This window comes from Nicotiana attenuata, chromosome 8 (genome assembly GCF_001879085.1).
Source record: "Nicotiana attenuata strain UT chromosome 8, NIATTr2, whole genome shotgun sequence".
NCBI lineage: Eukaryota > Viridiplantae > Streptophyta > Magnoliopsida > Solanales > Solanaceae > Nicotiana > Nicotiana attenuata.
In genome coordinates, this window is record NC_031996.1 from 39,128,498 (window position 1) to 39,140,818 (window position 12,321).

The 12,321-nt window shown below is 38.1% G+C and overlaps 2 protein-coding genes across 2 annotated transcripts; both read right to left on the bottom strand.

The window, feature by feature from the left end:
* On the bottom strand, positions 7,432–8,582 carry LOC109231673. The gene is made up of 4 exons (XM_019397316.1): positions 8,113–8,582; positions 7,936–8,034; positions 7,781–7,867; positions 7,432–7,566 (listed from the first exon to the last, which is right to left on the bottom strand). Exons 1-4 carry the CDS (start codon positions 8,242–8,244, stop codon positions 7,432–7,434), a joined length of 453 nt encoding a protein of 150 aa, XP_019252861.1. The 5' UTR covers positions 8,245–8,582.
* LOC109231674 lies at positions 8,266–8,726 on the bottom strand. The gene is made up of 2 exons (XM_019397317.1): positions 8,349–8,726; positions 8,266–8,277 (listed from the first exon to the last, which is right to left on the bottom strand). Exons 1-2 carry the CDS (start codon positions 8,724–8,726, stop codon positions 8,266–8,268), a joined length of 390 nt encoding a protein of 129 aa, XP_019252862.1.

Consider the following 12,321-nt stretch of genomic DNA (forward strand, 5'->3'; position numbering starts at 1 on the left):
CGTCTCATGAGTTACCGCTCCGTTTCCCCCATTTCTGCTTCTTTATGTTTTGTTTATCCGTGTTTTGAGGTATCGGGTTGGTCGGATTGAATTCGGATTGGTTTTGGTGAAGTTTGAGACACTTAGTCTCTTTTAAGAAGGCTTAAGTTGGAAAAGTCAACCGGATGTTGACTTATGTGTTAGAGGGCTCGGATGTGAGTTCTGATGGTTCGATTAGGAGGTGATTTGGGACTTAGGAGTGTGATCGGAATGGGTTTTGGAGGTTTGGAGAAGATTTAGGCTTGAATTGGCGAAGTTGATATTTTGGCGATTTTCGGTTGGTAGGCGAGATTTCGATATAGGGGTCGGAATGGAATTTCGAGAGTTGCAGTAGCTTCGTTGTATCATTTGGGATGTGTGTGCAAAATTTCAGGTTGTTCGGACGTGGTTTGGTTGGGTTTTTTATCAAAAACGGAATTCGGAAGTTTTTAGAAACTTAGGCTTGAATCCGAGGTGTTTTGGTTGATTTGATGTTGTTTGAAGTGTTTTGATGATTGGAACAAGTTTGAATAAGGTATTAGGATATGTTTGTGCTTTTGGTTGAGGTCCCGGGGGCCTCGGGTTGATTTCGGGTGGTTATCGGAGAGTTTGAGGTGTTATTGCAGCTGCTGAGACACGTACGGAAGTGGAAGTCGCAAAAGCGGATTTGAGAGGGGGAGTCAGGAACCGCAGATGCGGTGGATTGACCGCACCTGCGAAGGCGCAGGTGCAAAGAGTTGACCGCAGATGCGGAATTTGACCCGTTAAGTGATTTCTGCAGATGCGGAGGAAAGACCGCATATGCGGTACCGCAGAAGCGGTGGAATGGTCGCAGATGCGAAAATCCCAGGCCAGAAGGTATATATTGTTTTCTTCGCGAAAGTTTGCTAAGTTCATCATTTTGAAGATGGGAAAAGAGGCTAAGGCATAGGATTCAAGAATCAAAGGATATCAGTTGTGTAAGTTCCCTAAGCTTAATTACTTGGATTTAAGACCATTTTTCCACTGTTTAATCATGGTTTTAGTGGGGATTAAGAAAGAAAATTGGGGATTAGGGCTTGAGTTTAAGAGGCTTTTAAATGGAGATTTGAGGGATCATTTGGACTCCTATTTCAGTGTTCTTGATATGTATAGACTCGTGGGAAGATAAGGAATCTATTGGTTTAAAAATTTCTGAATTTCGAGACGTGGGCCCGGGGGTCGGGTTTTGGTAATTTCGGGATTTGTGCCCTTTATTGGTTGTTTTCGCTTGGGCTTTGTTCCCTCGGCATATTTTGACGTCCCCGTTTTGATTTTGGTTAGATTCGACGCGCTTGGAGGCCGAATCGAAGGGCAAAGGCATCGCGAGCTAGAGATTTAGCCGGTTCGAGGTGAGTAGTGATTATAAATGATGCTCTGAGGGTTTGAAACCCCGGATTTGCACATCGTAGTGCTATGTTGAGGTGAGACACACGCTTGTTGACGAGCGTGGGGTCGTACACTATTGGGGATTTGTGACTTGGTCCGTCCCGATTGATGGCTTTACCGCGTATTTGACTGAAACTTATTTGCTATCATTATGATTTGGGATGAATGTCATATTTGGGCTTCGTGCCAACTATTTGAACCCTTCGGGGCTTTTTATTGATATTTCATCACTATTTTGACTTACTACTTGAACTCAGTCATGTTATTTTCCACTGTTTTACTTCTCAGCCATTTTTATTCAGTTTTGACACTTAAATGATATTTTAAATGATGTTTGGGCTGAGAAACACTGTTTTACTATTGCCCGAGGGGCTTGTGAGGATTTTTGACTGAGTAAGGCCGAGAGCCTATGTTGTGAGGAAACATTGATACTGATTTGAGGCCGAGGGCCTGAGATATGTACGCCACAAGGTGGCTTGATTGATATGAGGCCGAGGGCATAGATTTGATGCCACGAGATGGCTTGTTATTGCGCTTGGGCCGTAAGGGGCCCCTCCAGGAGTCTGCACACCCCCATTGAGCGCGGGTACCCATTGTGATGTGAGATTGAGCCCGAGGGGCTGGTATTGTTTCTGAGATGTTGCCCGAGGGGCGGATTTGTGGATACTGTGCCCGAGGGGCGAGCTTCTATTTGTTTACTCTACCTTAATTGTTTGTCAATTACCTGTTCATTGTTGGAAAAAGGATTTTACTTGACTTTTCACCGGTTTACTGTTTTTAACTGGTTTTACTGCTTCATTATAGAATGCCTTGTGCCTTACGTGTTTTCTTACTTTCAGTCATTATTTACATTTGTTACTCACTGAGTTGGAGTACTCACTCTACTCCCTGCACCCTGTGTGCAGATTCAGGCGTAGCTGGTTCTGCTTCCGAGTGCTGATTCATCCCAGCTTCAGGGGTTCTTCGAGGAGTCTTTAGGTAGCTGTTGGCGTTCGCAACCGGAGCTCCTCCCTATCTCTTTCCTTTATGTCCTTAGTTCAATGTTAAACTCTATAGTGATACTTGAGTATTCAGTGTGGATAGATGCTCGTGACTTGTGACACCCCGGTTAGGGCTGTGTTGGGTTGTACTTCCGCACTTTATTGATATCATCCGCTACTTAATATTAGTAAATCATGTTTTAGACTGCTTTGTGTTGTTGAACTGTTTAAAAAGGTAAATTGGGTTTAATTGGCTGGCCTTGTCTTCACGAGAGACGCCATCACGACCGGGTCCGGGAAATAGGGTCGTGACAGAAAGTCGTGTCGCAAGGTGACAAGTTTGTGCACGGGTTAAATATGGGAATTGACAGATTTTAGCTATATAGATTTCTTTCATGCCTTAATTGAGTTACCTTAACATGTTATATTCATTATCATTAGACTATCTTCACATACACTACTTGTCTTATCTCTTACTTATTAATTGTCTTTACATGTTTAGTTGAAGTATTGTTTCGTCTATTCCTTATTCATTATTGAAGCGTTGAGTTCTTCACTTGAAGTTGGTATTCTTGGAATATCTTGTTATTGAAATTGGTATAAAGTTATGAAGGCCGTGATTTAAATTGAGGCAAAGTTGTAAAGTTGTGAAATATTATTCTTGTTGAGTTATTCACCTTCGATTATTATTGTTGAGACTCTTGTATAATTGTGGTTGAGTCATGGGTTATTTGTTGTGAAAACACTATTGTTGTTGGTTTCTTGGCAAGTTGTGATATTGGGCACTTGAGGTGCGATTTGTGATACGTTGTAATTTTGATACGCATACGGTGGTATAAGGATTTGGGGTTAAAACGCATGCGGTGAGATAAGGTGGGCTAGATACGCGTATTGCTAGTAGGGAACTAATTGATACCACGCGGTGTGATAAGGTAGGCTAAAACACCGGAACCTATTTTGAAAATTATAATTTTCAAAACTAAATGCAATGCTCCCGCTTTGATATAAGGAAAGACTGTGAAATGCTTTGTGATTTGAGACTACGAGGCGGTACTTCGCTAGTGACTCTTGTTGATGCTTTTCTTTACTTCACTTGTGTTTTGGTTGCTTTGTTTCCTTGGCATAACATTCCTTGTTTTTCTTCCGTGATACATCATTTGCCTTAGTTCAGTGTAGCAAATCTCGGTGTATTTCTTTTTTTTATTTTTGGTAAATAAAGAATTTTATTACCAATTGGTCATTATGTACATAAAGAGAAAAAAATAGCAGACTGTTGAACTTATTGTTCCAACTGCTGACGCTAAGTAAAACATCTACTCCTGCTACTACAAACTTCTACTACTACCCTAGTGCTAAGGATAAAAGTTCAACATTTCCAATTTCCGAGCAAGCCTTGGCTTCATTGATCCCCTGCAACAAACTTCTTGAATGATTTGCTTTATAATAAGATCTGGTGCTGAATAGTTATCTTGAAACACCCTTTGATTTCTTTCCCTCCAAACATAATATATACTTGCTGCAAGTGCTATCCTATAAACTTCTGCTTTAGAGCTTCTCCCTTTTGCATGTTCTTCCACCCACTTTAATTCCTCCGACCAATCCATGGCCTTCTTGTTTACTCCTTGCCAGAACAATATTTTATTCCAAATATAAGCAGCATAGTCACATTGAAAAAATAAGTGTGAAATACTCTCGATCCCATTATTGCATTAAGGGCAAGATTGTGCTACATCCATTCCCCCATGAAGTAATCTATCTCTGGTAAGTATTTTCCCATGTGCCACCAACCTCAATATGAATACCCATTTAGGAGCTCCTAGATTATTTCATACTAGCTTCCTCAAAAAAACCTTATGAAATTCTCCCCTCAGTTTAGTGCACAGTTGTTTAATAGAGAAGATTGTCAAGGACTCAAATTCAATTGCACCCATTCTTATTTGTTCAACATATCTTCTGGCCTTTAGTATTTTTTGAACCACCCATGATGCTTGTCTTGGTGATATAACTCACACATGTCTGTCCTTTATATAGTAACTGTGAATCCATTTTACCCACAAGCTATCTTTTTTAGTGCATAATCTCCATAGAAGCTTGCATATTGCAGCTTTATTCCAACATGCAACATCTAAAGTATTTAGCTCTCCAGCAACTTGTGGGTAGAAAACTCTATCCCATGCTAGTAATGCCTTTTTTGATGCCTCCACCCCACCCGACCACAAGAATTTTCTACAAGTTGCTTCAATAACTTTGACAATCTTTGTAGGTAGCAAAAATATCTGTGACCAAAATACTTGAATGGAAAACAACACATTTTTTATCAATTGACCTCTCCTTGCATGGGGTAGTAATTTTGATGTCCAACAGTGGATCTTTCCTATCATTTTTTCAAGCAGTGGTTGGCACCGGATCACTGAAAGTCGTTTAGTGCTTAGAGGCACACCAAATATCTAATTGGCAACTCGCCTTTTGCAAAACAAGTTACTTCTATAATATGTGATTGCACTGCCTACCCCACACCTCCAAAATATATAGATACTTTTTTCTCTATTGGCGACAAGTACTGAAGCTAAGGAAAACTCCTGGAAGCATTCAAATAGCATATGAACAAACTTTACATCACCTTTGGAGAAAAGAAACAAATCATCTGCAAATCCCAATTGAATAATTTTCATTTTCTCACATTTTGGGTGGTAATTGAAATCAGGCTCATTTCTCAATCTCTTCAAAATTCTACTAAAGTATTCCATCACCAATACAAACAAGAATGCAGATAATGGGTCCCCTTGTCTTAATCCTTTCTTTGCACCAAAAGCCTCGGTGTATTTTTTTATTGTCTCATTTCTATTGTTATCATTATTTCACTGTTATATACCCGTTCAATTTCTTATTTATTCTAGTAGGGCCTTGACCTGATCTCGTTACTACTCTACCGAGGTTAGGCTTGGCACTTATTGGATACCATTGTGGTGTAATCATGCTACGCTTCTACACATCTTTTTGTGCAGATCCAGGTACCTCCTACCAGTCCAGGCACTAGTGAGACGAGCCCAGTTCGGAGACTTCAAGGTATACCTGCTGGCGTCCGCATGCCTCAGAGTCACCCTCTATCTAGTCTATTTTCTTTTCTTATCCTTTTATATACACTGATGTATAGGGATGTTCAGTACCATCTCATAGAGCTAGTGACTTGTAGTCACCGGATTTGGGAAGTTGTGTTCGGTTTAGTTACGGAGGTTCTTTATATGATAGTGGTTGAGTTATTTGAAGGTTCTTAATAAATTTTCAGTTAATATCGTATGTATGTTAAACTTACCTACTCTTAGAAACTAGGTGTCATCACAACATCCTAAGGAGGAAAATTGGGATCGTAAAAAGTTGGTAACAGAGCTCTAGGTTCATAGGTGTTATGAGTCACAAGCAGGTTTAGTAGAGTCTCGTGGATCGGTGCAGACACATCTGTACTTATCTTCGGGAGGCTATAGAACTGTTAGGAAAAACATCACTTCTTTGATACTTTATCGTGCGAATTTGTTGACGTCGAAATTTCAAATCTATGTAAATGCATAAATACCCCATTCAACTTGTCCTGGAAAGTCATTTACACACCTAAACTTTACGGGCGTCCTAACACCCCCACTATTTTTTAAAGAACTGTATTTATTTACTCCCTCCTTATGCCTGGCCAGCCGCGCGTGTTTGACAACTGAATTGAGCGCGTCCTAACTCTATTAATCGTTGAAAACACCCCAAAAAAAAGAAATAAATAAATCTTTAACGTTAATATAACCTCAACCAACGGTAAAATCCCCTCTTCCCCAATATTTTACCAAACCCAATTGAAGAACCCTAATTTCTTCTTCTTCTAATTTCTGCCGAGAATCTCTCAAATTGCCCTTTTGAAGTTTTAATCTTTGAAGGCAAAGGTTAACCTTTCTCCTTCTTAAGAACCCTAATTTCTTTTCTTTTAATATTGTTATGCCTTTGCCCTAAATTCCAATTATCCGATTTTATGAAAGCTAATGCAAATTATCTGACTTTGATATTTTCTTGTTGTGTTGTAGTTGTTGCAATGCCTTCAAAAGGCTTGAATTTGACAAGGCTTTGCACGCAAGAGGAAGAAAATGAGTCAAGTGGAGAAATTCGATGCAACCATGGCTATGTGCTGCCTTTGTTAACAGCTTGGACCCCTCGGAACCCAAGAAGAAGATATTGGGTTTGTCCATACTATAGGGTAAATGATAGTGAAAATTCTTTCATTAATTGAGTTGTGAAAAATTATCATTCATTAATTTCCTTTTGTTATTCATCTTAGGGTCCACGATCTTGTGATTTTTGGGTTTGGAAGGATTCCGAAATTGATCCTAGGTCCAAATTTGTTATTCCAAAATTGCTGGACAAAATGGGTGAACTTGAGAATGCATTAGAAGGCTTTGAAAATCTTGCCAAGCCGAGGACAACTTTAAAGGTTGAAAATACCATAGAAGAGGACAAGATGAAGAAGATTGAGGCTCAATTGGTGAAATTGCAAGATGATATGGAGAAGATGAAAGAGAAGGAAAAGAAATGGAAGAATAAATTAGTTAAGTCAAAGGCTAGGGAAAATGTACTTTGGTTCATTATATTGGGGATGTGTATTATTCTTGTTGCTTGTGGGTATCCCGGAATCTCATTGAAAGAAGATGCAATGAGGTTGCCATTGTGAATCTAGTTTTGTCATCTCAATATGAATGTAGTTGTTGGTTGTAGGATTTATTTTGTATGTTTACAATGGAACTTATGTAAGCCTTTTGTTGTTTTGTCATCTCAATATTTTGTAGTATTCTCATCTCAATATGTAATTGTAGTTCTTGCGTATCAATTAATGTTTCAATGCATCTTACCAAACGACTCCAAAGTCTGTACTTATCAAAGGTTTAGAATAGAGATGTATGAAAACTTGTGAAGGAAGAACTTTTTGTTTCCACAACTGAAGGAACACATTTCATGGCAAACACACATACTATCAACCTGTACAACTAATAGATCACTAAAACATCATATATGCATTTCTTGCATAAAAGCCACAAAATGAGTTAACAAAACAGCTGTTTGTTGTCATTGTAGCAGCAGCAAAACAGACACCAAATGTAACAAAATAGCAGTCTATAGCTACCAACAAATCCTTATCAAAATACAGAATTGCAGTCTATAGCTACTTCAAATTGCAGTCTAGTTCAGTCTATTGCAATACAGTCATCAAACAAAAGCAAAGCTTCATCAGCTGGGTTGATTTGCAGTGGTGCTTTCCTGGGTCAACTTAGCAGCCCTAGACCTTGTTTGAATGAGCTTCTTGCCTCTCAATTGTTGAAGCTGCCTTGATGTCATAACTTCTTTACCTTTCCATTTAACACCTCGGGGCCTAGATCTCCAGTTACTTCTGCCGAGGACCTCACATTCTTAAAGTTTGTAGATGACATTCCAGGCTGCCAAAACCCAACAGAAAATCAGACAAATGAAATCACCTATATATGAGAGTTTGTGTTAGACTTACATTTTGAATCTTGAAGCCACTTTGAGTGTGTAAAACTCCCATCCCAACCATCCTTGGTTTCTTAAATTGTGTTCTTACATCAGTGCTAGTACCAACATCCTACATCAAACAATCAAAATTAAAAATCTGGGAATTTTTTAAAAAAGAGAAAAAAGACATTAAAGGGAAGAACTTCACCTTTTCTTTAGAACCTTTTGGCCTACCCCTTCCTCTTGCAGTACTTTGCTTTGGTGGCTTTGAACTACCAACACTTGTAGGCACAGAATTTGCTGAAGTTGCAGCAGTATTACTTCCAGCAGCCTTTGACATCCCCTCTTGTTATGACCCTTGTTATGACAATTGCTACATGTCATAACAACTCCACTTTTGGACAATTTTCCTGTCTTATTTTCACCAGGCTCTTTTCTTCTAACCTTCTTTGGCCTTCCAGGCATCTTCTTGACATGAGGTGGTATAACAGTTGGGTTTTGTGACTCTGGCCACATATTCATACCCAAGACAGGCTGTAGAAAGTAACTGTATGTTTTCATGTAAGTTGCATTACTGTACCAATGAGAAATATAGTTCATAGGCTCAAGATTTTTAAAATGCAGGGCAGCAACTGCATGAGCACATGGTATGCCTTTTAACATCCAAGCTCTGCAGGTGCATGTTTTCCTGTTGATGTCCACTAATTGCTTCACTTCACTTGCACCTGATCCTTGCTTCACTTCAAATCCATACTCACCATTCCAGAAAATGTTACATTTCATTGACCTTTCTGTGTTCTCTTCCAAGACTTTCATGGCCATTGGTGAAAAATCAGTAATCCAAGTGTTTCAAAATTGTCTGAGCTGACCTATTCTGTTCATCATCTTCACCCTTATTTCTTCAAGCATTGTCACTATAGTCTTCTGCCTTGCTGCCAAAATCCAAGCATTGAAACATTCTGTCATATTATTGTCAACACTATCACACTTGCAGAATGTGTTGAAATACACCTTACTCCATCTTTCAATGTTGTAGTACAACAGTTCATCAACTATCTTAGACCCCAATTTCTTCATGTCATCCAGATTTTTCTTCAACTCCCATTCATAGGTAGACCTTGCACACCTCCAGAAGCAGTTCCTTCTCTCTATACCCCTCCATTTCTTAGACCAGTTAGCTAGGATGTGCCTTGCACACATCCTATGCTCAGAATTTGGAAGTAGGTCTGCTATAGCATTCTCAAGCCCCTGGAAAATTAACAATGGCAGTTAGTATTAAGTGAAACATCAGTAGAAAAATAACAACAAACTACAAGTGATTACCTTTTGCATGTCTGTTATTATTGTCAGATTGGTACCATCTCCAAGCTGAAGATCACTCTTTAAAAGGCTGACAAACCACCTCCAAGTGTGCATATTTTCAATCTCAACAACAGCCCAAGCAAGTGGAAGCATCTGATTATTTCTATCTTTGCAAACTGCTACAAGTAGTTGGCCTCTACATACCCCTTTTAAAAAACATCCATCTAATCCAATGCATGGCCTACAACCAGCTAAGTATGACTTCTTCATTGCCTCAAAACAAATGTAGAACCCAACAAACATTTTCTTCCCACCTTCAAAAGTTTCTTCACTAAGTTTCACTACATATGTACTACCTGGATTTGATCTAAGCAACTCATCCTTATAATCTAAAATCCTACCATACTCTAGTTTATGATCACCCATTATCTCATTCAACACAATATTTTTTGCCCTCCTACAAACTGTCCTCCCAACATATAATCCCAATTTCTTTCTAATCAACTCTTGAAACTTGAATATTCTAATGTTAGGTTGTTCTTTTATCCTCTCATTGAACCTTTTAGCCAAGAACTTTGAATTACATAGCTTGTTTCTGTTAGTAGGGTCACATTTGTGAACTGGATTGTAGTTCTTGACTACAAAATCCTTAGTCCTAGAATCATAACTAGCAACTAGAAGCCAAGGACAGGATGTCTTCTTGCACTTAACCCTCACCCTTGTAGGTTCATTTACATACTTTTCTATAGAAACCTTTTGTTGAACAGCATATTTAGTTACAGCTTCTCTGAAATCTCTCACACTTGCAAATGCAAGTCCAGTTTCCCAAACTATTTTCTTGCAAGTCTTGTCAAATATTACTCTTCTTTTAGTCTTTCTTCTTCTAGCTTTAACTTTCTGTTGAACCTCCCCTTCACCTTCATCATCAACATCATCTGGATCTGTCTCAAAACTAGCAGCTTCATCTGAGAGGTAATAAGGCTCATCACCACCTATCTTACCTTCTAAACTCTTCTTCTTCCTAGATTCATATTCATCATACCCCACATCTGGCCCTCTCTTACCTAGTTTAACATGTTCTTGTTCAGGAGCACTTTCTTTCCTCTTCCTCCTCTCTACAGTCCTTCTTTCTGCCCTAAATGCCCTGTATTCCTCATGTGTATCACTACCATAATCAGCTTCTCCTTCTTCAAACAACTCCTCATGGTCTGAATCTGAGCTGTTATCAGTGCTGCTACTAGATTCAGATGACTTTGATTCATATGAGGAGTTTGAACTATCATCAGTAGTAACAGCTGTGGGCACACTATTATTGGCACTATTTTCAGCAGTATTGGAAGCCTTTTCAGAAGTTCCCAAACCCTCACAGCCCCCTAAATCTTGACCAGATTCCTTCTCAAAAGTAACATTACTATCATCCACAACTTGGCTGGCATATTCTAATAGAGGGGGGACCACTACAGCTTCTTCAACCATGTGATCTACATAAACCTCCAAAATATCCCCACTTTTTAAATCTTGACAAATACCCATAAGGTCCCTAACAACCTTAATTACTACCAAAGCAGGACAATTAGGTGGTCTAACATAAATAACAGCAGAAGAACTATTGTAACCAAACTCTTTTACATAACCTAAAAACTCAAAATATGAGAACCTATCAACATCGACATCAACACAATCAGTAATCATCCCACCAACATAATCCTCCACTGAAAATGAATGTAACTTATCCGTGGAGATTTTTCCACCATGGAAAAACCTTAGTGTAACAAGTACAAAAGACATTGAAATACCTGAATATAGTAGAAAATCAACTAATTAAATTGTGTAATTACTATTAGACCCCTACACAAGAAGTCAGAATACATGCAACAAGAATAAAACTGAAAATTGATTATTATTACACCTTAAAAATTGTATTTCAGTTCCTCGATTTTACATTGACAACATTACAGTGAAGAAATTTGCAGCAACTTCAGAACCCTAGATATGGATGATATTAAACAAACTAAAAAAGAGATAACATTTAGGGTTGATGATAGAAAAGGCTAGGGTTGATGTGTTTACCTCCAAACTAAAACAAATATACCGTTTGCACTTATTCTTCAGAGACCTTCAACTTCGAACGGGTCTTCAACCAAATCGTCAAATGAAACAATTAAGAACAAACGGAAAGTACCAGGAAGAACGAAATCGAAGGGTTTTGCAACAGATCCCTTCGATTTTGGTCAGGCAAATTGATTTTGGAGAGGCTAATCGAATCTTTGAGGGTGGGTAGGGTTCTTCAATTTTGGGAATTTTTCACTGAGGGGGGTTAATGGGTTAATGAGTTTTGTTTGTAAAATGTTATGTTTATGTTTATTTACGGAAGGATTTAATTACGTGGCTTCATTTTAAAAGCGCGTGTTTTCCACTTACGTTATTATAATTGGGCCAGGCATAAGGAGAGAGTAAATAAATACAGTTCTTTAAAAAATAGTGGGGTGTTAGGACGCCCGTAAAGTTTAGGTGTGTAAACGACTTTCCAGGACAAGTTGAATGGGGTATTTATGCATTTTCTCTTCTATTTTCTCACAGATGGCGATGTTGATACCCAATTTTTCCCTATAATATTTTTTAAAGTACATATATACTTTCAAAACTATGCATTAGCATCAATCGATATTTTTTCATAATTTCTATATTTAAATTGATTTTATCCTAGTATTTTATTTACATAAATGATTATAAATCGCATCACAAATGGCTTTATAGCTTTCATGACTTAATATTGCTATTTATAGTTATATTAAGTTCAAATTATTTCACAAATGGCGACATTTACACCTTTTGGTTACAATTCCACTAATTTTGTAATTATAGCCCATGTATACATCACTGCATTATTTTACCAGAAATTGATCCATTATATTTTTACAATATTGAATAATTATTTTAAAGCACTTCTATGCATGACTTTTTTTTCTTATTGATAATTATTTTATAAAATATTTTTTATCAATTATTTTGGTATTTAACAAATAGCCTTTTTATTTCAGAACTAACCTCTTTTAATACCAGCCCAAACCCCTTTAATATTACCCCAAATCCCTAAATATACCAGCCCAAACCC